Source organism: Cololabis saira, chromosome 20 (genome assembly GCF_033807715.1).
Source record: "Cololabis saira isolate AMF1-May2022 chromosome 20, fColSai1.1, whole genome shotgun sequence".
Lineage (NCBI taxonomy): Eukaryota > Metazoa > Chordata > Actinopteri > Beloniformes > Belonidae > Cololabis > Cololabis saira.
The window spans coordinates 17,480,781-17,507,130 of NC_084606.1; the positions used below are offsets into that span (position 1 = coordinate 17,480,781).

Here is a 26,350-nt window from a genome sequence, read left to right on the forward strand (position 1 = left end):
TCCAGACTCATCAAAATTAATGATTTGTTTAGTATAACTGTCTGTAAAGTCTATTTTACTTTTCATAGAAAAACATATGAGGCAGGCAGTGACAGTTGCATCTAGGATGAATTAACATACTATTAGTGCTCTTAAAAATCCATTAGTGTGTAATGGATGTTTGTCGAGGTGGTTTGATGCTGTTAGAGGACACTGCTGATAAAAGATTAAGGGGAACACAAGCTTTGCAAGGCTGAGATGCTTTTCTAACCTGTGATAATAATACTGCACTGCAGATTTTAAAAGTCTTTTTTTTTCCGATAGTGTCCACTGACCTGAGAATAAAGATGGGAATGTGAGAGGCAGCTCCTGGAAACAGAAGCGATGCGTCAGGTCACCTCAGTCCTTTCTCAGCTGCGTCATGCCACCAAGAGTGGGCTGATATGATGGAGGGTACATTGTTTTTCCCTTTTTCCCAGGGCTACATCAAAATGCAATCTGGTGCAGTGGCATCTTCCCAAAGTCAATCGCTACAACTGACTGCACACATAAAAAACGACGCACACCCACACACACAAACACCTCCGAGCAGTTTGAATCTGCTTGCATCGTGTGTCAGTTTTACTTCTCTGAATGCCCAAATAACCAGTGAATGCAAGCAAATCTAATTAATGAGGCTGTCCGGTGCACCGGATCGAGCCATGAGTCACTTCCCCGGGCCTTAAATAGTCTGCGAAGGGGAATTTAAAGTGCTAAGAATTTAAGCTGTTGATTACATTAAAAACATGTATTCACCTCCATAAATAACAGATAAAGGTGCCCCTGAGGTGGAAAATGAGGTGGTAATACTAAGAGACTAACTCCTTAAGCTCGAGTTGTTGTTGATGGGCAACTTCATGGCGACTTTGTGAAACACTTTGCAATCTGACTTTTGACAGCCACATATTCAGCTTCATGCTGTGGTGTTTAATTAGTTTTGAAAATAAATCAGATTTTGCTCCCTCGAGTCATTTCTCACAGTAAATCAAGAGACAAGACAATGTGAGAGATGGACACGTGGGAGCTGTGGCAGGTTGTGATGAGGAAGATTACCGTACCTAGAGATAAAGAGCTGCAACATCACCGTGGTATGAGCTGTTTGGAAAACCTCAGGTGAACTGTGAGGTGATGGGTCGTCAGCACCCCTGTGTACTGTATATTCCCCATCTCCAACAAACATATCAGCGCAGTAGACGTCAACATCAAGTTCCCCAGATAGGACGCCGAGAGTAAAAAACTTCCTTTTTTAGATTCTGCTGTTCTGAGCCAGAGGTCTCAACACTGAGGTATACCGGAAACCTACTCCCGCAGCCCAAAGTCAGCTTTCTGATTTCCACTACAAACTAGAACACTTCAAAACTCTACACCATCAGGCTGAGAATGTCCCCTGTAAGACAGAGAAGGAAGGATAGACACACAAACAAGTCAAGAAACTTCAAGCCTGTGGATGTCTTGAGTGGGACTTTGAGGTTGTGACAAAAAACCCCTTAAACAAAAAAAAAACAACATAGTAAAACAGAGAAAAAAGAAACCAGGTACATAAATATTGTCATTCCTATCGTTGCACGAGAGTCAGAGGGCTCTTCTTCAAACACAGCACCCTGCTGCACTTCAAACCAACATCTTCACACTAGGAATGGGCGATATTTTACCGTTCACGATAAACCATCAAAAAAAATTCCCCACAGTAAGAATTTGTCATCTCACGGTAAAAACGATACATTGAGGAAATGAGCCTGAAAGAAAGAAAGAAAGAAAGAAAGAAAGAAAGAAAGAAAGAAAGAAATGAGCCTGAAAGAAAGAAAGAAGAAAGAAATGAGCCTGAAAGAAAGAAAGAAGAAAGAAATGAGCCTGAAAGAAGAAAGAAATGAGCCTGAAAGAAAGAAAGAAGAAAGAAATGAGCCTGAAAGAAAGAAAGAAGAAAGAAATGAGCCTGAAAGAAGAAAGAAATGAGCCTGAAAGAAGAAAGAAATGAGCCTGAAAGAAGAAAGAAATGAGCCTGAAAGAAAGAAAGAAGAAAGAAATGAGCCTGAAAGAAAGAAAGAAGAAAGAAATGAGCCTGAAAGAAGAAAGAAATGAGCCTGAAAGAAAGAAAGAAGAAAGAAATGAGCCTGAAAGAAAGAAAGAAGAAAGAAATGAGCCTGAAGAAAGAAAGAAAGAAAGAAAGAAAGAAAGAAAGAAAGAAAGAAAGAAAGAAAGAAAGAAAGAAAGAAAGAAAGAAAGAAAGAAAGAAGAAAGAAATGAGCCTGAAAGAAAGAAAGAAAGAAAGAAAGAAAGAAATATTCCCGTTGATGACACATTTTGTATTGGTATTTTTTTAGTCGTTATTGGGATAAATGCCAGAAATTATCGTGATAAATGTTTTTGTCCATACCGCCCATCCCTACTTCACACCAAAACTGCTTCACCCAAAGGACAAAACACCAAACAGAACCTGAGAGATTCCATATACATGAATGCAGTCCAGTGTAGTTATATAGACACCTTTATAAAGGAGAAATGAAATTATTTTATAAATGCGCTGCACATTACAGGAGAACCAGCTCCTCAAGTCAGGACTCAGCAGTCCTTGTGCACTTCAAGGACAAGAGACACTCGTCTGAGGACAGTAAAGTCCACACTCTTAACAAATAGATACACGATTTGGGAGAGGAGTGAAAGAAAGCCTCTTTGTGAAGAATGAATAGGATTTATAGGATCAAGCACTTGCGATGCAGCCTTGAATTTCTTTTACAGAGTGTTTCACAACCATTCACACATTTATTCGTGCGACCAAAACAACTCACAGCCTGAGCGGGTAAAAGAAGTACAGCAGATGAAAGACCCGAACAACCCTCAAGATGGATTCATGGGTCAGTGATCAACACGTGACTTCAGCTGCTAACTTGAATGAATACACTGCAACAACAGCCCCTCTAGAAATAAGCCTAATATTCCGAAAACCTAGTCATATTGTGTCATTTTAAGCAAAAATAACTCTGCCAGCAAGGTAGGAAAATGTCCTTGACTAGAATTTTTAAAGCTAGGAAAACAGTCTAGCCACGAGACAAAAGATAAATATTCTTGAAGAAAGACCTTTTATTTTATGACCTTAGAAATGAGTTTTTGCAGTGTCTCCAACAGTAATTCATTTACTTGAAGGCCACAGCACCTTAGTGGAACTGAATAAGCCTTTTGAACAAGATTAAACATCCTCCAAAACTTTTGCAGTTTAAAACTTTCAGTATGATGTCACACAGGCTGAGATTGTACCGGCGATTCAACACCAGTGCAGATGGACTTAAACATTCAAAGTGTGTGTTATACAAGAGAGAATCACAGCATTGATCTCCAGCCAGATGTTTTATTCAGAATCCTTCACCACTGAATGCTTATACCTCTCATACCTCCACCATAGTAGCATGAAGACGTGAGGAACCTTTGACCTTGAAACAGAGCATACATTTTTGTGATACAAAGTCAGTCTTTTGTTAAGAATTGTGAAGGACGAGAACAGGAGATAAAAGTCTTAGTGGATCGTGGAGGCGTTTATCAATTTGTAGCGTTTCTTTTCACAGAAGCTTCATTTCATTTTGCCATGGCCTGAACTGAAGACAAGAGGATTTTTTTTAAGTTCATCAGTTCAAGATATTGCTGCTTCCCTGCATTTCTAAATGACCGAATTCCTCTGAACTTTTTGTACATGGCTAAGAGTATAAATTCAATTTCACAGAGAGAAGACAAACATTAGGATGTTTTTTAATAGTGTTTCACAATCATGTGAAATGAAGGATTGTGTTTTGTTGTGACGTTTGCAAAGAACCAGCTGTGAATGTAACCCACATGTGAGACCTATGTTGTACTTGGCGCTTGTACTTGTGCGTTGTTGTATATGTAGCCATTAGCAATTAGCGAATAGAGCAAATATGTGAGTTGTTGCTGACAAATGTTGAAAAATGGCTAAATTTATTGACAATTTAGCAGTCTATCCATCCAGTTTGAAAATTACAAAGACGAAGTAGCATCCTAACAGAGGCAGAAAGAAATAGATTAATATTAGGGAGCCGGATCATATTTTTTGAAGTGTGTGATGACCTGACGTGTAATTACAGTACATGTCTAGGGAGGTCCAAGTCAGGCTATGGCACATGTTAGAGCCCAGATATACTTACAGTTCAGAACGCGTACGATACGCATCATGGCCGCCACGCGTATCCTGCGTGCATTTGACGCATCGACTTGCACGTTCTCAAAAAGACACTGAACGCGTACGCGACCTGCAGTTCTCGCTCTTGCTCTGCTTGCTCTGCTTACTGCCCCCTATCGGTCACCGCCGGTACGACGCGCTCTCCTCACGTACTACGCGAGCGACGTTGCACTTGGTGGTGCACGCGAACGCAAGCACAAACAGCAAGTATATCAGGGCTCTTACGTTGCAGGGCCCCCAGCAATGGCATTTATACTTCAATTATATGATGGAGAAGCATAACTCAATGTATTAACCCCCAAAGAGAGCAGTTCTCCAGTTGTAATGTAAATTACTTCTGAAAACATATAATGAATGTAATAAATTAAGTTATTTTATAATAAACATGAGGTCGGATGTTGTTGGGTAGCAGGCTTGGATGAACTCCAGAGATCATCATGAATGCACGCGCTATCTCCGGCCTGGGAAGCCCCGCCCTGTTGGGTGCTCACTCCTCAAGTTAAGGAGGAGACTTGAGCTCAGTGCTGGGCCTCCCGGGGTTGGCAGAGGGAGAGTAACGCCCAGGACTGACTTGGGTAGGAGCACTGGGTGATAAAATTGGAAAAAATCAGGGGATAAAAATATTTAGAAAAAAAATGAATGCAGTGGAGTGTTGTGTTTGTTGCCTGGCAACAACTGTAGTGATGACATCACACCGTGCACACCAGCATCAATAGACGGCATAGATGGAAACTTTCATCCAGCTCAACATCTGGGGTGCAGAGGTGCTTTTTCCCAGTCACATGTTCAGAGTAAAATCATCTGCTGTTAACAAACACTGCAGTGACTCCAGCCCCACTTCTAACAGTCTGTCTGGAGATTTTTGTCCACCTGTATCATCCATAATACATGTAGAGAGAAGCTGGGGCCCAGAACATGGTCCTGCAGGCACACCTTGAAAGAAAATGATACTCTATATATGTGGCCAGGTGATGGGTGTGCAATCATGTGGTGTTGAGCCAGCTGGGACAAACATTTCCCATAAAGGCGGCGGCAGACAGGTTGCTCTTCATAAAAGAGAGTGGAGAGTTGCATTTTAAGAAAAAGTGCCTCAGAGCATTCGGCTGTAGCCCGGGAATGGGAGGATGCAGTGAATAGCGGCTCCACGCTGCAGACTGCCTGTATATATTGTGCAAAACCGCATGGCAGACGGCAGTCACAAGCTTTAATAGAGATGTAAGTTCTCTCTTGTGTATGGTGGTTGATGTTCACTTTTACTACCTTTTATTATGAGTAATGGGTCATTTGAATGTGGTTTGTAGTGAACTGATGCGCTGTGCCATCCATTGCGCTGTGGGGAGACAGGGTTTGTTGACTCTGTGTGTTGCAACACTTTGGTGAGCTGTCTTTGTGGTGTGTGTTGGGCGGGATGCGGTGCTCATCGACTCCCGCTGTTGATTAATGGTGTTTTTTTCAATGTCTTATACAGGGTTGTCCTGAGTGGTCACTGCTTTGGACCAGATTAGGTTAAAGCCATAACACCACAGTGGCATTTAGGATAAATGTTGTGATTGTGTGCCAACCTGTCTCTTTTAGCGTTACATTACCACATCACCCCAGTCCTCCAGAAGCTCCACTGGCTCCCCATCCCTCAACGGATCCACTTCAAAATCCTTCTCCTCACCCACAAAGCCCTCCACAACCAGGCCCCCTGCTACCTCACTGACCTGCTCCACCGCTACACTCCCTCCCGCAGCCTCCGCTCCTCTGACGCCAACCTCCTGTCCCTTCCAGTCAGAACCAAGCACCGGACCTGGGGCGACAGGGCCTTCTCCATCGCTGCACCCACCCTCTGGAACTCCCTCCCCAAAAACATCCGTGACTGTACAGACCTCCCAGCATTCAAATCCCATCTCAAAACTCACCTTTACAGAACTGCTTTTAATGTGTGATTAATGTCCTGTCTCATGTTGTGTCCTTATGTACTGTCCTGTGTAATTGTAATTTGTATTTGTGTTTTGTTGTAATGTAAAGCGTCTTTGAGTGCCCTGAAAAGCGCTATATAAATAAAATGTATTATTATTATTATTATTACATTATATATTTTGGGATAACGTGTTTTTTGTACCTGTGTTTTTATCCAGAGATTTTCTAAATAAAGATTATATTTTTATATTCAGTCGTTGTCCGTCTGAAGTGGTCTCTATAGCCCTGGGTTACATATAGTCTACAATATTCTATATAGTCTACGGGTCTGGCCTGAAAGCAGCTAATTTGAAAAATATGGTTTTAAGATATGGCCTTATGGTTTGCAAGGTGCAGAAGTTTAAAAACAAAAGAAAAGCAACATAAGGTAGAAAATAGTGAAATAATACATCCCCCATCAGCTTTTTTTATTGAGAATCCTCCCGCATTGGTTGTATGAGCCCTCTGACACCTCAATTATCACCGAATGTTGTGTTGCTAAACTTCTTGAGTTTAAACGAAGTGCCAACAGGAAAACATTTCACTAACATCACCCTTATGAAACTTTTAATCCACTCTACTGAATCTTTTTTGGCAATTGTCTAACCAATTTGTAACCCGCTGCTGTCCTTCACTGGGTCCCTGCCCAGTTTCAAATTACTTTTAAAATTTCACTGTTTCCCTTTCAATTCTTAAATGGGATAGGCACCATCATTTCCCTCAGATCTTCTACACATCCAATCCCTGAAAGCTCACTGCGGTCAAACAGCCAAGCTGATGTAAGATATAAAGATCTGTGGAACAGTCTGCCTCTTCTTAGCTTCAGCTCTTGGGATATTGTGGCCAATATGGTTGAAGAAGGTTTAAAATCTCATGAATATACCACAGGACAAGAAAAACATCGAGCCACTGGGCTTCAGGCATCACGGCCAGCCTAAACAACCAAAACGTGATGAGATGCCAGCAGGTTTGTCCTCAACTATGAAAGAAGGAAGAGAATCATCAAATCTTTGGCAGCTTTCACGGCTAAAGAGCAGCAGCTTAATTTAGTCATAAAGAACGTTAGGTTTCACCAGCTGTTAAAAATATGGTTTCTCTTCATAGTACACACATAGACATAGTGTGACACCTGGACTTTTAAGCAAAACTAAAGTCAAGATGATGGGTTTAGGGAACTAAAGCTCATCACTGGGTCATTACAGGTGATCCTGTGGCAGAATCAGTGTTCTGTTTCGATTTGTGTATCTGACATTTGCACCAGCCAAGAAAGTGCTTTTTAGGACTGCTGTGAAACCTCTTATTTTTGTAAATCAGTACTCTTCAATATCCCATTTATTGCGGCTTCTCTTTCAAACTTTTGTGAGCCGCTACTGAGCGGGTCAACACAGTCAAAAACAAAAGACAGACGCGGATCCAGCGTCCCTTCCAAGTTGATGCAATTTAATAATAGCGTACCACTTCAGCAGATTATACTGTTACAAGAAGTATCCATTAAAAGACAAAAAGCATCTTAGTATAATTTCTGCGATCTGCCCTTTGCGGTCAAAAAACTGTCCCGCTTCCCACTCTCACTCTCTTCCCTTCAGCTGCAGGTTTCATTAATCAATAATCAAATCACTGCAGAAGCTCTGACATCAGAAAGGAGGGGCGCGAAGACAAGGCAACAAACGAACAAAAAACGATTCCTTCTGAACTTATCTGTCCATAATACATACAACAAAAACAACACCATGCCCCCACAAACCAATTCATATACACCTTCTTTCAAATAAAGGATTAAGTAAATAAAGTATATTTAGACTAACCAAGATTAATTTTGGCCTCAACACCATTCAAGAAATATGTTTTTATTTTATGTACATAAAAACACATTGCAATGCAGCCCTTAATGTATCATGTTCATTATCATGATATCAGTCATTAACCCAGTAAAAGTCCACACCTCTATCCATACTGGTTGTATGTCGCTTTGAACCATCGTGTGCATGTTGGGACTGACAGCATTGATTGTGAGGAAGTGCAGGACCAACAGTCCACAGACTGGGTACATGAGATGGTCATCATGTGCATGTAGGTTCACATTTAATGGGTATCTCTGCCCCGCTTCCCTGTCTCTCCTCATCCATCCTGCATGTGCAATAAAGGCCACAAAAGGCCACAAAAGTCGCCGGACACAAAAACACGTCTTTGCTCTTCAAATAGAGTACAGCGGTTTAAATATTCAAAACCGGTTTGGACATAATGGCGCATAATGGTTTGGACACCAGTTTCTGTCACATCAACAACCGAGTTGCAGAAAACTGAGGTCATTAAGAACCTAGTTTTACAATGTTAATGGAAACAAAGGCTAAAACATTGTTTAAACAGTTTTTTTTTTTATCATTTGTGTAAAGTCTGTACTACATCATGCATCTAATTTCTTTGTTTTTCTTTTTCAACCGTCATCAGCAGATGTTTATACCAGCTCGGAGCCACCAGGTCCGATACACCGGTCCATGAAAGGAATACGATGTATAGCATTAACTTCAGTAATTACTTTCGCCTTCGGTAAAGTAGACATATCCCTGTCTTATTCATCTTGTTCTTTGACACTTGCTTGATACGTATTAATTAGGTTCATATATTCAGCCTCTTCCTCTCGTATACGCGACAGCTGCAGAAGAAAAACTCACCGAAAGATGAACATGCTAATTTCAGTTTCTTCTGAGAATAATACGATTTTCTTAAGTGAGTTGAAGTAGCTTGATTTTTTGTATGTAGATTTCACACAGACTGTATTTATTAATAGAATATTTTTATAATGTATGACAAATTATTCCAAAGTGAACACGGAAGAGGTTATTAAAAATGATTAAATCTGCCTTTCCTGGAGACATACCCCAGCTTTTGTCAAGTAATTCAATCTGAGGCAAAGTTTGCATAATCTGATATACAAACATAAGCTTTTAAAGAGACATTATGAAATAATTGTTTCACTTTCTACACTTGAGAGCTAACTTGAAGGTGTCTGAAGTGACAGCAAACTCAAATTATCCAACATCTAAATTGGTCTGAGTTAGTCAGTCAGTGAGCTTTTTCAAGTTTTCAAAGCACAGTGACATCACGCCCACTGTCCATGTTATCTCCACCCAAGCAATCTTAAAATAGGCATGGATGGAGTGGCATAAGTGGTTATCTCGATCCCTGAAAACCGTCTACTGCACACAGCTGTTCCATTATTGAACATTCTCTGGTCACTGAGATATCAGACGTATTAAATCCCATTAGGGAATCTGTAAGAGCAGATTTATTTCACTCCAGAAGTTTGTGTGTGTGTGTGTGTATATATATATATATATATATATATATATATATATATATATATATATATATATAAAAAACAGCATACATAGAAACTGGAGGTCAGAAGAAGTGATGGTGTGCTGAGAGAAAAGTTTTAAAAGTCACATGATGCCTCAACCCTTTTTCTCTCAAAGTAAGGCATGAGCACATTCATACACACACACACCAACACACACAGATGTACTCACTTCATTGTTCAGAAGAAAAAATTGTGACGTGAATGTGATGCTGTAAAAACATCCCTCAACAAAATTTCCAACAAACATTACACCTCACCCCACTTTTCCTGCTTAAGCAGGAAAAAAGTAAAGGACAAAAAATAAATAAATAAAAACATAAAAAAATCTGTTCTGCAAAGTGCAATTGTGTCCCTCATGAATTGGACTGTATTTTTATTGCAGCAAAAGGTCTTCCTACAGAGTATGAATTATGAATGGAACCACTGAATCTATTGTGGCAAATATAATAATCCCCACTAAACACACCCACACATATCTACAACACATGTCCCCGCCAGCAGCTCAGCATTCTCTCCTTCTGGTTACTAAGCACCTTCTGGCCTCTTCAATGATAAGGAGAAATGACCCCTCCCCCCCCAAAAAAACCAAGTAATTTATAAGGCAGCGACTACCAAATCAAAACTCAGACACAACTCTGTCCCTTGGGGGTACCCTCAGACTGAAAATGTCCCATTAGCTTTAAGCAGAATTATCAAGCCTCCATTTTTTCATTCATCCATCTTCACTTCATGCACCTTCTTCTGTTCCTCGGAACTGAATTGTGCAAAGCTTTGACACCCTGCAAAAGAGAAGGGTGGCTGCATCCCCAAAAATCAGCTGTTATATGCTCTTGCAGACTCTTGTGGCTCTGAACAGTAGTCAGCAGTTATAGATGATTTATGGATGGATGGATGGATGGATGGATGGATGGATGGATGGATGGATGGATGGATGGATGGATGGATGGATGGATGGATGGATGGATGGATGGATGGATGGATGGATGGATGGATATGTTGGTTAACAAACTAAAAAAGAAGCTCACAATAGTACCTAAAAATGTAGATAAATACATCTCCACCCAAACATGCAGAGGTATTTATAAATAGTTAACAAGGAATTACATGTCAGTGAAAGCAGCAATCTGACAGCTAATTGGACCAGGTGCTGAAAATGACTGCACTGAAATTTCCTGTTATTAGATATTGAATGTGACTGGTGGCATATTTCTGTTACTGCTGGAAATATAGTGTCCCTATTAAAAAAAAACATTCATAATCCTTACTTGGACATAGACTGTTATTTCAGCGTTTTTAACAAGTGGAGCTTTCTTCAGTCCCTCCAAAATCTTCATTGTAAAGCATATTGACATTGCCTCAAAGTGATTGTTACTATAAATAAATGTCCCACTGGTCACTGCAACACATATAATTCCATATGACAGTGCTCACTAGTTAGCATATTGGTGTGCTTTCTAATAAAGGTAAATTCTCTTTAAATCTTCCCCAACATTTGCAACTGAGAATGGTATGAGATCACAATTAACAACATGCTGTCTGATATCTGAGTGTGTAGACAATGTGCATGCTCTCATTGTGTTCAAGAAACAGTATTTTTCCAGGTACAAGGGTATCTTTCAACGTAATTCAAGTCAAAGAGCCAAACTTAGATATTTGAACTAAAACATGTTTCATAAGTGCAACTGTTGTATCTTAAAATGTAAAAAAAAAATGAAAATCCTATTCCTCTGATTGTTGAGTTAGACTGTTAACCTCAAACAGCCAATAACTACATCACTAACTGTAGTTATTAGATAAATAAGTCCTACCATCGAAACAGAAGTGCAGCATTTTGCCCATTGAGATCAGAGACACACTCCAGCAGACCCTTATGGAGTACTTTCTTTAATTGCAGTAATTAGAAGAACTGGACTAATTATGTGAGGCATGTAGTTGAAGTGAGGCACCATAGGGGCTGAAAATCAGTTAACAAGTTTACAATTTCTTGAGAGGGTTTTTATTACAGAATTGTGGATCAATATTGTAAAAAGCAGGGATTTCCCGTTCACACCTTTTTGCTCCTGAGTCTGAGCCATTTGAGTATTGACCAATACAGAGTCCCGATCCACCACTTTGGAAATTCACAAAAAACAATTGCTTTTGAAATTGCAAACAATAGGCTTCCGGCTTAGCTTTTTTTTTAAACAAGTGTGTTTATTAATTTTTCAGAGTAAATATTCACATACAACAAATAAAATTCAGGTGCAGAACAAAACTGTCACAATAAGGCTCTTCTTGAATGATACAAACATCATAGGGCAGTAGCATGTGTTATTTACAGTCCAAGAATCCAGATAACCAATAATCTCTCTTGAAGAAAAGCATTTCAAATAAAAAATAAAAGAAGTGAAAAAGAAATAAACAATCAGACGTTTAATAAATATATGGTAATTTTGCTTGTTGATGGCTTACATACAGGGGGAAACTGCCTCCAATGCTTTCCTCCCCTCCAAGAACACCATAAAAGATCTCCACATACTGTCAAAGATTAAATATTTACCCTTTAACGTAAAGGTGAGTTTTTCCAGTGCCAGCGAATCTGATAGTCCTGCAAGCCAGACACTAATACTTGGCTTAGTAGTGGATTTCCATGACTTTGCTATAGTGTATTTGGCTTGTAACATGCAAAAAATAATCATAGATTTAATTGCCTTAGTGAGGTTAGGGTTAACTGGGAAAATACCCAGAATACAAAGTTTGGGGTCTAATATTAGTTTTACACCTGTAACCTTCAAAATCATATCTATCACTTCACTCCAAAAGGTCTGAATCAGTGGGCAATCCCATAGGCAATGATATAGTGTGCCTTTTCTACCACACTTGTAGCACGTGTCAGGGTTGTTGGGGTTGAATTTATTTAGTTGAGTTGGTGTTACATATATTCTCATTATCCACTTATACTGAAGTAGTTTAAAATGGGTATTTATCGTTTGTGTTTGGGATTTTAAGCATGTCTTTTGCCAATCCTCAATGGAAATTACTGAATTTAAATCCTCACACCATGCCAATCTTTTCCCATCTGAGGAAACCTTTGATCCTTCCATGATTGATGCATAGAAGCTTGAAGTCAGTCCCTTCTTAGGGTGTTGATTTGTAGCTATTTCTTCTATAGGGCTAAGAGTAGGTATAGATAAAGACTTCTGTAACTTAAATATATAGCTTCTTATCTGCAGGTATTTGAAAAAATGGTTTTGTTGGATGTCATATTTTTGTTTCAGATCAACAAACGACAAGAGAGTGTTGTTGTCAAATAAATCTCCAATTTTACTAAGACCTTTGTTTGCCCAAATTTTGAAGCCCATATCTTTATGGCCAGGTTTAAAATCACTATTTCCCCAGATTGGTGTAAATTTAGATATCACAGGTATCTCACCTTTGTGTTTATGAACCTCATACCATACTAAGATTGTATTCTTAACAAAGGGGTTAAGTGTTGACGCTTTTAATTCTTTTAATTTAGCTGAATATAAGTATAAATTGAGCGGTAGCGGGGAAGACATACTTCTTTCCATACTCATCCAGGACTGTGCCGTTTTTTGCGAGAACCAACAGGAGGCAGTAGTGAGTTGGGCAGCCCAATAATACCATTGGAGGTTTGGGACTTTCAAGCCTCCTCTATCGTAGGGGAGATAAAGCAAAGATAAGCGAAGTCTAGCCCGTCTGTTGTTCCATATAAAATTACAAAACATGCTTTTCATCTTTGAAAAAAAATTAATAGGAGGACTAAGAGGAATGGAATGAAAGAGGTAAAGGAATTTCGGAAGAACATTCATTTTGAGTATACTGATCCGCCCTATCATGGAAATTGGTAGCAATGACCATCTATTAATTGATTCTGAGACTGATTCTATCACTGGATTGTAATTTGTCTCTACTAAATCTACAATTTTAGGAGTGATTCTAATTCCAAGGTATGTGAAGCTATCCCTAATCACCTTGAATGGGGTTTGAACAGAGGGTTTTATTCTTTCTGAATGTTTAAGGAAAAGTATAGCAGATTTAGACTCATTAATTTTGTAGCCGGACAGCTTACTAAAAGAGCTAATGACATTAAACATGTGATGCAGTGATTGTTCTAAATGAGATAAAAAAAATACAATATCATCTGCAAATAAACCTATTTTGTTGTCAGTCTCATTTATTTTTATGCCTATAATATTTTGATTGCTCCTAATAGCAATAGCCAAGGGCTCAATTGCCAACACAAACAAAAGGGGTGAAAGAGGGCAACCTTGGCGTGTGCCTCTAGTGAGATTAAAAGAATTGGATATTATGTCATTTGTTAATACAGATGCTACTGAGTTGTTATATAGGACTTTAATCCAATTAGAGAAATAATGACCGAAGCCAAAACGTTCGAGTACTTTGTGGAGATATTGATGCTCGACTCTATCAAAAGCTTTTTGTGCGTCAATCGAGAGCACTGCTGTATCTGGATGTTCTGTCTTTGCATAAACAATATTGAGAACCCTACGAATGGAGTGGAAAGCTTGCCGCCCCTTAACAAATCCATTTTGGTCTGGGTCAGAGAGAAAAGGCAGGTACTTCTCAAGCCTTCGTGCCAGTACTTTGGCAAGTATTTTAGCATCAGAGTTAATCAACGAAATCGGCCGATAAGAATCGCATTTTGTTGCTGGTTTTCCAGGCTTCAGTATTAGAGTTATAAGTGCATTACACATGGACGGAGGGAGTTTGCCGGAGTTGAAGCTTTCTACAAACATATCTAACAGTGGAGATAATAACTTATTCTTGAACATTTTGTAGATGTCGGTAGGTAGCCCATCTGGGCCAGGCGCCTTTCCCCCTTTAAGTTTGTCAATTGCTTCAGATATTTCAGCTAGAGTAATAGGAGAATCTAAATCAGCTTTAGCCTCCTCGGTAAGAGAGGGGAGCGTTAACTGATCAAAAAAATCTTGAAATGAGTCATTAGTCACTGAACATTCCGATGAGTATAACTGTGTGTAATATGCTTCAAATAACGTATTAATTGTTTGAGGGTCTGATGTTTTATCTCCATTGTCAGTGACAATCTCTGTAATAGTTCTTGCATTTTGCTCTGTTTTTAAGCGCCAAGCAAGTAATTTCCCTGCCTTCTCTCCCTGGTCATAATAGGTCTGCTTCAGTCTAATTAATCCTGCCAGGGCTTTATTAGTGGATAACTTATTGTACTTAGCTTTTAAAATCGCTAATTTCTGTTGTTTTTCTTGACTAAAGTTTTCAGTTACTTCCACTTCAAGTTCCTTTATATCTCTTTCCAACTCCAGTATTTCTAGATATTGTTTATTCGATTTATTTCTTGTATATCCCATCATCTGACCCCGAATAAAAGCTTTAAAGGCCTCCCATCTTACTGAGGCGGAAGTCTCTGTTGTATTTAACTCAAAATAGTCATCAATATTCTGACCAGCATAGTCGAGGAATTTGGGATTTTGTAACCATTGTGGCCTAAGGCGCCAGAGTCTTTTCCCTTTGACAACAGTTGTAGTTGAATAGTTAAGCATAAGTAAAGCATGATCGGAAATGAGAATACTCTTATATTCACAATTATTGACATCTGGAGCAAGCAATTTGGACACGAGAAAGTAATCTATGCGACTGTATGTATTATGTGTAGCTGAATGACAAGAATACTCCTTCTTTGTCGGGTTTTTAACCCTCCAAATATCGATTAGGTTAAGCTCCTCCATAAATTGGTGAATTATCTTCCTGCTTCTTATATGGGTTAGATCTATGCCTGAAGAGCGGTCAAATTTTGGGTCAAGGGCGCAGTTAAAATCACCCCCGATTATAATGATTCCCCGAAAAGAAGAAATTTGCAAAAATACATTATTATAAAAGTTTGGCTCTTCATTATTAGGACCGTATAAGTTCACAAGAATCAAGTCTTGGTTTATTAATGAAGCTTGTATAATAATATATCTGCCCGCTGGATCCAGAACTGTCTTTTGAATACGAAGAGGAACAGACTTATGGACAAGTACTGCAATTCCTCTGGCATATGATGAAAAAGAACATGTGACTACTTGACCTGGCCACCTTTTCTTTAAGCGACCTGTTTCATTAGAAAGCAAATGTGTTTCTTGTAAGAAAACTATTTTGGGATCATATTGTTTGATCCGATTCATAACTTGCTTTACTTTAACTAATTTCCTTAGGCCTCTAACATTCCAAGAAATTATCTGAAGATCTAAACTCCTATTCATGTAATAATACTGTGATTATGGCATGGCCCTGATGATACTGTTTTGCCCTTACTGTGAAAAAAAGCACCTTACATTTCAAATACAAGAACATTATAACACAACACAGAACTCTTAACCCTTCCCGCCCCCTGTGATCAAATACACAGAAAAACCCTCCCCACTTGAAGCGACCCGGCTTTGTTCTCTGATCCTTCAAAAAGGAGCAAGAGAGAAAAAAATAAAAACAATAAAACAACAGAAAGCGCTCCGATCCCAGTGAATAATAATCATGTTTTCCGTCACCCCCATGAAAGATGCACAAGTGAAAGCATCCAAGCATATTCAACTGTAATGTGCAGGATAAACGTGGCAATATTCTTAACTGTCAAACTGTCAGAGCGTGACTCATCTGACCACTAGGTGGCCAAGACGTGATGTGTTCTATTTTGACATAATGCTGACAGTTGTTTACCCCTCTCGTTGCTGACGGATCCGTTGAATGAATGCTTCCACTTCTTCTGGTGTGTTGAATTGGTGCCGGCTGCCTTTATGAAAGATCTTCATCTTTGCGGGAAATACGAGCCCGAAGTCCAGCTGCAGCTCCCGGAGCTTCAGCTTCACATCGTTGTATTGACGGCGTTGTTTCTGAACCTCCACAGACAGGTCTGGAAAGAACATAACGTGGTGCTCCCGGTACGTCACTTTTCCTTTTTTACGAGCTGCTCTCATCACCCGGACTTTGTCTTGATAGTTGAGGAACTTCATGATGAGAGTGCGCGGGGGTCCGCTCGGGTCTTGTCGGCCGGGCAGCCGGTGAGCACGTTCAATAACAACGGGACTCGGGAACGCGTCGGGTCCGAGGACTTCAGGCAGCCAGGTTTGAAGAAATGCGACCGCGTCTCCCCCTTCAGTTTTCTCGGGCAAGCCGATCAGCCGTAGGTTTGATCTTCGGTGTCTGTTTTCGAGGTCGTCAAGTTTCAAGGTAAGCTCTTGAACCTTCTTTTGAAGGGACTTTTCCTTGCCAGTTAGCCCCGAGATTTCGTCTTCAGCTTTGCAGATGCGGGTCTCAGCCGTGCTTAGTCTCTCAGAGAAAGCACCAATTGCTTCCTTTATCTCTTGGTTAGACGAGACGACTTCGCGCAGTTGGATAGTAAAATCAGCTCTCAACAAACGAATGGCAGCTAAAATATTAGCACCGTTGTCTTGGTGAGCCTCATTAGCATCTTCCAAGTCCACCTCGTCATCCACCAACGCGTGGTCCATGCTGCTAGCTTCATCGTCTTCGTCGCCGTCCGTCGCCAATTTAGTCTGGTTTTGTTGCTTCCTTCTTGGCATTTTTGTTCAGAATGTTAACAAGAAGCCTTTGTAGAACTGAGTGGGTTAGTTGAGGGTCGACTTGGCAAAATGGGGGTGCAAAGTGGGCACACGGGATCGGAGCTCGGAAACCTGCTGCTGCTCAGGCAGACGCCATAACCGGACCCCCCCTTCCGGCTTAGCTTTACATGGGGTGAGACGTAATTAGCGGAGCTCCTGCAGAGTTAATTTTAATTCAGCATTTATTGGCACTTTTTGTATCACTCCCACGGCTTTGGTTTTAACTAACCTATTTTCAACGCGGTTACTTCGACGACTTACCACGGAAATGCCTCCAAAGTCCACCAAAGCGGGGAATAACCCTCCAGCTAACCCGCGGCCTGCTGCTCACGCCGTCTCCTCGCCCCGCGGTGATTCCCCTCCTCCGGAGAGCACCTGCGCTGCGCAGGTTCCAGCTGCGGAGTTCAGCCGGCTTAAAACCGAACTTCTCTCCGCTCTTCGCAATGATGTTGCGGCTGTATTTAGGTCAGAGCTTCAGCAAGCACTGAACGAAAATTTAACGTCCATTAAGTCCGAGCTGCTTTCTCTTAAAGCCGATCTTTCTGGCAGTATTTCCTCCATGAAGGCGGACGTCGCGGGTCTCGCAGCCACGGTCGCTGGGATCGAGCTCTCGCTCTCAAGCTGCTCAGATGACATCGTTGCTCTCCAGAAAAAAGTTGATCACTTGTCGAAAGAATATGTGAGGCTGGAGGACAGATGCGAGGATTTGGAGTCAAGGTCCCGTCGGCAGAACCTGCGGATTATTGGCGTCCCGGAGGAGGATCCTGACTCTTCATCTGCAGCCGGGGTTTCCAGGCTCCTGGCGGAAGCCTTCTCCCTCGACGCAGAGCCGGTGGTGGACAGAGCCCACCGCACCCTCATGCCGAGACCGAAGACCGGGGAGCGGCCCCGCGCAATAGTGGCAAGGCTCCATTATTACACCGACTGCGCTGAGATCCTGAGAAAGGCGAGAGAGCGGCAGCGGATAAAAGTCCGGGGTATGAGCATCTCCGTGTTCCCGGATCACACAGCCAAGACAGCGCGGGCGCGCGATGCCTTTAATGACGTGCGCCGTCAGCTGCGGGAGATTGAAGGAGTCCGGTATGGATTGCTGTACCCCGCCCGGCTGCGTGTAACCCATGATGGCCAGCAGCGTGACTTCACGTCGCCAGATGAAGCCCTGGCATTCATCAGGAAAATAAAAAAAGTGACTACCAGCTAATTTTCTGGGACGATTTATCCAGCTTGCTGTCCATGCGGGACTCTGGCCCGGGGTGAGTGACTGAGTCAATTCAGAAAATGGGACTTTATGTCGTAAATTATGTCGTAGAATGGTAGATATCTTATTGTTGCGGGCACTCTATACTGTAGCCCTGTATTGTTGGTGAATATATATGCCCCTAATTTTGATAACCCCAATTTTACGGATAGGCTGTTTGGCAACCTCCCTTTCCTAAATACGCATATTACAATACTGGGCGGGGATCTGAATTGTGTTATTAATCCTTCTTTGGACCGTTCGAATCCTCGTACTTTGACTCAATCCTCTATGTCAAAATCTATTACTGATTTTACAGTCAAGAACGGGCTTGTTGATCCGTGGAGGTTCTCACATCCTGGAGATAAGGAATTTTCTTTTTTTTCTCAAGTACATCAGTCATATTCACGTATTGACTATTTTTTTGTTGATGGCTCTCTTCTCCCCAAAGTTACTTCTGTCGTATACCACCCAATTGTTATTTCGGATCACGCCCCTCTAACTTTGAATATAACATGGTCTGAGCGCCCCCGTTTTTCTTCTCCCTGGAGGTTTAATCCATTGCTTTTATCCGACGATGCATTTAATGTTTCTATATCTGCTTCAATAGATGATTTCCTTGCATTAAACAAAACAGACTCTACCAGTTTTTCGCTAGTATGGGAATCACTCAAAGCATATTTGCAAGGACAGATTATCTCTTATTCAGCATACGCCAGTAAAATCCGCAGGGCTAAATTACAGGAGCTCACATCTAAAATTCAGGACACAGACAGACTAAACTCAGTTAACCCAAGTCCGAGTTTACTGAAACAACGGCTTGATTTGCAGTCAAAATTCGATCTTATAGCGACAGCCGATTCTGAACGGCTCCTATTACGCGCTCATGCCAACTATTATGAACACGGCGATAAACCAAGCAGGTTATTGGCTCACCAATTAAAAAGGCAAGCAACGTCGAGACTGATTCCCAGCATTAGAGATTCTAATGGCACACTTACCACCGATCCAATCGCCATCAACACAATTTTTAAGTCATACTACTCCTCTCTCTATGAGTCAGAATCTCCACTTGACACAGCAGAAATGACCTCCTTTCTTGATAATATCACTGTCCCTACTATTAATTTGGATGTGGCTAATGGCCTCGATGCTCCTTTCAGCTTGCAAGAAATTGCTGCCGCCATTGAAGCTACGCAAAGCAACAAGGCCCCTGGTCCCGATGGGTTCGGAGCTGAGTTTTTCAAAAAATTCAAAGACAAATTAGCCCCCCTTTTACTTTCAATGTACAATGAGTCCCTTGATCATGGCTCATTGCCTCCCTCTTTAATGCAGGCGTCCATTGCCCTCCTTTTGAAGAAGGACAAGGACCCTGAATCATGCACTTCTTACAGGCCCTTGTCTTTACTGAATGTGGATGTCAAAATTTTAGCCAAAGCACTAGCAATTCGTCTTGATAAGATCCTTCCTAGCATCATATCTGAGGAGCAGAATGGTTTCATCAAGGGACGCCAGCTCTTTTATAATGTTCGTACACTTCTTAATGTGATTCTCTCTAAAGATTCTTCTCCACTCCCTGAAGTTGTTATCGCAATTGATGCTGAAAAAGCGTTTGATCGTGTCGAATTTAATTATCTTTTTGCAACACTTCATAAATTCGGATTTGGACACAGGTTTATATCGTGGATTAGACTTCTTTACACTTCCCCTCAGGCCAGCATTCACACCAATGACAACTACTCCACTTATTTTACATTATCACGTGGCACGAGACAGGGCTGCCCTCTCTCCCCTTTGCTATTCGCTCTATCTGTCGAACCACTTTCAATTGCTCTAAGAACTCTTCCTCTATTTCGCGGAGTCTCTAGGTCCAATGTGGAACTCAAATTGTCACTTTATGCAGACGACCTCCTTTTATATGTATCTGACCCTTTAACCAGCATTGCACCAATATTATCTCTGTTGAAGAATTATGGATCCTTCTCCGGCTATAAGGTCAATCTTAACAAGTGTGAATGCTTCCCCATAAACTCCTCTGCTTTACAACTCAAACAATCTGATATCCCCTTTAAACTCAGCCCGTCGGGCTTTAGATACTTAGGGATTAATGTGACCCGCACTCTGCCCTCTCTTTTCACCGCTAATTTTTCCTCACTGGTAACTCAAGTGAAGGCGGACTTACAGAGGTGGAACTCCCTACCACTGTCGCTGATAGGAAGAATTAACACAGTGAAAATGACTGTATTGCCTAAATTTCTTTTTTTGTTCCAATGCACTCCTTTATTTCTACCAAAATCTTTTTTTAAATCACTTGACCAAATTGTCTCCAACTTTTTATGGGCCGGTAAGACACCCAGAGTGAGGTATTCGCTTCTCCAAAAATTTAAATTTAATGGGGGTCTAGCACTACCAAACTTTATGCTTTACTATTGGTCAGCGCATATTCACAAACTAATTTATTGGCTTCAGTCTCCTGAGTTATTATGGTGCAGATTGGAGGCTCAGTCACTCTCTTCATCCTCTGTAACGGCCCTACTCTCCTCCTCTTTACCATTGAATCCCTCTAAGTTTACAAATAGCCCTGTGGTGCTTTCCTCCCTTAAGATTTGGTCACAGTTTAGGCGCCACTTTAAATTTGCCTCTCCATCCATCTATACACCTGTTACTAAGAATCATCTGTTCCCTCCATCACTAATAGACACCACTTTTATGATTTGGTACAACCGGGGCATTAAGCACTTCAGGGATCTATATAAGGATGGTATCTTTTCCACATTCTCAGATCTGAGGTCAAAGTTCAATTTGCCTGCCTCCCATTTGTTTCGCTACTTCCAGCTTCGACACTGCACCTCTGCTTTGTTTCCATGCTTCCCTTCCCTTCCTGCGAACCAACCGTGGGATGATCTTCTAACTATGAAACTCAGTCAAAAGTCTCTGATATCTAAGATATATGCACTGTGTATGACATTTGATGATCATTCTGTAGATAAAGCTCGGGAGGGTTGGGGACGAGAGTTGGGCCTTGACTTCACAGGGGAGCTGTGGGATAAAGCTATCTGTAGCATACGATCTAGCACGCCTTGCGCTAGACTAGAACTTATTCAATTTAAGGTGCTGCATAGAGCCCACCTATCAAAATCCCGACTATCGGAAATATATCCGAATGTTGCAGACTTATGCGACAGATGCCAGGGTTCTCCCTGCAATTTAAATCATATGTTTTTCTCCTGTCCTAGGTTACAGAAATTTTGGAGTGATTATTCTGTGATCATGTCTAAAGTTCTGGGTAAAAAAGTTGTTATGGCCCCTCTCTTAGCAATATTCGGACTCTCTGTTGACTCCTCACATATCAGCCACACACAGTCAGAAGTATTGGCTTTCACATCCCTTTTAACAAGACGTCGTATCTTACTTTTATGGAAATCCCCCAGGTCCCCGTCTATTTCTATTTGGCTTAGTGATGTTATGTTTTTTCTTAAATTGGAGAAGGTGAGATACTCCGTAAAAGGCAACTCAGCTAAATTCATTCACAAATGGCAATCGTTCATAGACCACTTTACCGCGTTGAAGACTCTACCCACCGACTGACCCCCCCCTCCCTTAATTTTCTTTTCATCTCCTTAATTTGTTTTTTTTTATGTTTTATTTATTTCCAGTTTCATTTCTTGCTCATCTGTTTATTTATTTTTAACGCTACAGAGACTCTGTTCCTTTGTTAGGTTTTGTGTGTTAAAAAAAAAAAAAAAAAAAAAAAAAAAGGAGACAATGTATAATGCGTCTGTTCGACTACACGTTTCCATGTTTTAAGTGTATGTTGTTTCTTATAAAAAGATCAATTAAAAAAAAAAAAAAAAAAAAAAAAAAAAAAGAAATTGCAAACAATAGAAGCTGTTGTACCACTGCATCCAGTGTCCGATTCAAAATATTTCCAAACTGCAAACATTTTTGAAATGCTGAGTAGCCTGCTTTCTTTACCTTTAAGTCAGCCAATGATGTCCAATTCTTAGTAAGGAAAGACGTTGGCTTTACAAGTTGTATATGATTGTAATGCATGCTTCAGGTGAGAGGAATACAAATGTACTCAAATTAACTCTTTTGTCGACTTTTTTTCTTATTTTGAATGCCACAATCCCAACACTCCTCCTGTGTCCTGATGACAGCACCAATTCACACATAATTATAATTATTAAATCAATTATAATAATATGCAAATAATGATTGTCATTTATTATTCAGTGGCGCGGGGCCAATACAACATCAGCCAGCTTTGGATTGTGAATGCATGATTGTTTTGGCAGTCTGGACACAAAGAGGTAAAGGTCTCCTACTGTGACTGTATGGCCGTGCAGGCTGCACGGTGACAAGAGTGAGAACAATGAAAGCCTTGAAGTTAAAGTCTACAAAAGTCTTTAATGACACGTGATTACATTTTTTGATAGTCACTTTCATGACGAAGAAATGTCACGAGGGGATTAAAAACTTAAATTATTAAACCTAAACTGAATAATTTAATAAATAATGTAATTTAGTAAAATAAAAATGTAAAAAAATTAAATAATGTCCACCTCATCCTGATCCTTCAGAAATAATGTGATCAGCCCTGATTTCCGATCACGTGATCAGATCAACGCCACCCCTAAGTTAAAGGGCTACTGTTCCCTACTGAGAGAACCATACTCACAGGAAATTAATGGAATACAATGCATGATGCTCTCAGGTCTTCAGTACTGCCTTAAAATATTTATTCAGTGTGCAGAGTGTCCGTAACAGACTGCTGCTGACGATCACCACCAACACTCTCTCTTATATTTCACCTGGGAGCTCACAAACGTCCAACAGGAGCAGCTGTGATTAATGGGTATGTCGCTGCCCCAGACTGACCCACTCCTTCTCTGGATTGTTGGCAGGAGATGGCCTCACTATGAAGCTGGACAATTTGACAATGTTGCTAATTTAGTCCACAGAGGGAAGGTAATCTGAATATTCAAATCTGTTAGTGTGGCCCATTTCAATTATTCAGACACCTGGCAGTCAGATGTCCTCAGCATCTCAAAGCAGGAAGGAAGGAGTGCTTATTATAATCTTGAAAACTAATTTCAAATACTTGATGAAGTTTTCCATGTTTGGAGGAGATGTTCATTTTCTTGTAATCTGACTCCCTCAGAGCATAAATTTGGTTCTGCTTTACTCAAACTTTAAATGTAATTACAATCAGCTCCCAAATGTGGCAGCAATACAAGGGAACGCCACAAAAACACAAATCCAGCCGAAAACATTACCCTAAAAACTAAATCAGTTTTTTTTTTAACACTGGTAGAATACATTTAGTTAAACCAGAAAGATAATAATTGCTAGAATACTAATAGAGGGCAGTGTAAACATCATAGTTGCATTGACAAAAGTAGTTCCTTTTGAGAAGAAAATAAACATTTTAGAAGCTGATCACTGGTTCAGAAGATTACTGTAAAGCATCACATGATGAATCATCATCCAATCATCTAAAACTGGCCGATCAAGGCACATTTCAAAATCAAGACACTCCTCTTTATAATTATAAGAATCAGTGTCCATACGAACACCGTAGAAATAAATAACCTCTTTGAAGTTAATTTCAGACCAAACTGCACTTGCTGGAATGTAATGAGCATTTCATGAGAGAAGTTGTCAAACAAGCACCGTCAACAAACAGCCTCCATTACACCGGCATTGGGGCAGAAAATTATAGCTTCCGATGAACACGACTATAAGCTGTATCCAAGACAGTTTTTGTGGTTCAATAAAATTACCCTTTACTTGTCAGAAGAGTGAAACGCTGGTGTTTGTCAGTTTAAATTGGTTGAGCTCATTTTGCAGTCAGAAATGACAAAAAAGAGGCAGCTTTTAGTGACACTGGTGGGGTGAAGTTGAGGAGATTCAAGTTTCAATTCAATTTATTTATATAGCGTCTATACTGTACCAACAGAAGTTTTCTCTAGGTGCTTTCAGAGACCCAGAGCATGACCCCTGAGCAATTATTACATAACATAACGTAACATAAACAATAGCAGGTAAAAACTCCCCTAGTGGGAGAAAAACCTTAAACCAAACAGTGGCAAGAAAAACTCCCCTTTAGGAGGGAAGAAACCTTGAGCAGGACCAGGATCCAGGATCAATAAACACCTTTCTCTTGACAGCATAAATGTAAACAATGCAACCGTGTAAAAGAGTCTGTGTAATATGCTGGATTATATTCCAGATTGGAAATTTTATTTAACAATCAGGAGTATGCAAAGTTACGGTACTCCGTTCGTTTAACAGAGTAACTGTTAGTGTGAGTGTGTGTGTGTGTGTGTGTGTGTGTGTGTGTGTGTGTGTGTGTGTGTGTGTGTGTGTGTGTGTGTGTGTGTGTGTGTGTGTGTGTGTGTGTGTGTGTGTGTGTGTGTGTGTGTGTGTGTGCATTATCAGAAGCAAGTGTTTAGCATGCATGCTGACCTATAGATATGGTCCAGACGGCGGCGATCTTCATCATGGCTTTGGTTCTGGAGTTGAAGCGGCTGTGCTCTATGGGGTTGCGGATGGCGACGTATCGATCCAGAGAGATGGCGCAGAGGTGCATAATGGATGCCGTGGAGAATAACACGTCAAGGTAGATCCAGATTGGGCACAGGGCATTTGGGAGAGGCCAGGCGTAGTCTGGAGGAGAGGTAAGGGAGAAGACAAGAGAGTATTATACAGTCTGGGCAGGTTACTGTGAGCTGATGAAAACTCTGATCTGACTGCTGTTTTCAGTCCAATAGATTGGCTACAGTTATCTGATATGTAGTGTTTACTGAGGGCCTGGATGAGTGAACGGCAGAGTTAACAGACTGTGAAGTGACTAGAGGCTTCACAGAGAGGAAGACAAAACTCTAATCAATTTAAGAACTTCTAAGTGAAAAGAACTGCACGATCTGCAAGCTTGATCAGATATAAGAAATTATTTGATTCCAGGATTTATGTGTTTTGCTGACACAGGGTAATTAGAAAAAGGTGTCTTACATGGATTATTCCAGACTAGATTTTAAGGGCAGATAATTTGTTTGAAGATAAAATATCCCAGGAGGAAAGTAAAGCTGTGCTTTTAGATAATGTATTAGAGAGCCAGTATTTTAAATTGTAAAGTAATACTCTGAAGGGATAAAGGATCTAAAGTGGTTTTTCTCTGCATTTTATAATTGTAAGTTAACACTTGTGCATTAAAACAGGAATGTTTCATTCATATATATATATATATATATATATATATATATATATATATATATATATATATATATATACATATATATATATATACATACACTTTTTTTCTCAGATGGTATCTGGTCTTTTGTGCAGTCACATCTGCAATTATGTAATTATTTAATTGATGATAAACAATTAGTACATGAAATTAATACATGAACAAATGAGCATTGAAATCAATATTTTCAAAAGAACCAATAAGAACTCATTATCATTGTCAGAAAATAAACAAGTTGATAAATATGCAAGAAGCTTTCTGCTTGTTTTATTCCATCTGGATGGTTTATTCCAATAACTCCATGTCATACTTAAATCTATTGAAGGATGAAAAGGCATTTCTCTGACAGGCCTTCAGAACTCTCTGATGTATCATCAAGCTTGCTGCCACTCTAAAAATCCCATGTCCTCCCCAGTTTCTACCTGTAGGTCAGATTTGATTCATTAGATGGGGAATAAATTATTGTCATCACTACCCAATATCTCTATGGATAGCTAATAAGCGGTGATTAAATAGATTGGCCCTTAGACATAAAAACTCAAGTATGTTTAATAATTGCAACACAAAACAAACAAACAAACAAAAATATTAAGTTTTAATTGTGTGAGTTCACTGACTGAACTGATTTTCAGCGTTACTTAACCAGAAAATGTACCCGATTTTCATTTAAGTCACTATAATACATGTACACAATGTGCATACTGTAAGTTATTAAACACACCCATTAAATAGACAAATTGCCTTTTATTAA

General features: G+C 40.3%; 1 protein-coding gene across 2 annotated transcripts in view; it reads right to left on the reverse strand.

The window, feature by feature from the left end:
• Nucleotides 1–26,350, reverse strand: part of htr2cl1 (5-hydroxytryptamine (serotonin) receptor 2C, G protein-coupled-like 1) — a 231,268-nt gene that overhangs the window by 12,306 nt on the left and 192,612 nt on the right. For both annotated transcript variants that reach the window (XM_061710354.1, XM_061710353.1), the window contains one exon: nucleotides 24,813–25,013. In XM_061710354.1, the coding sequence (XP_061566338.1) occupies nucleotides 24,813–25,013 (201 nt within the window). The remainder of the gene's footprint in view (nucleotides 1–24,812; nucleotides 25,014–26,350) is intronic.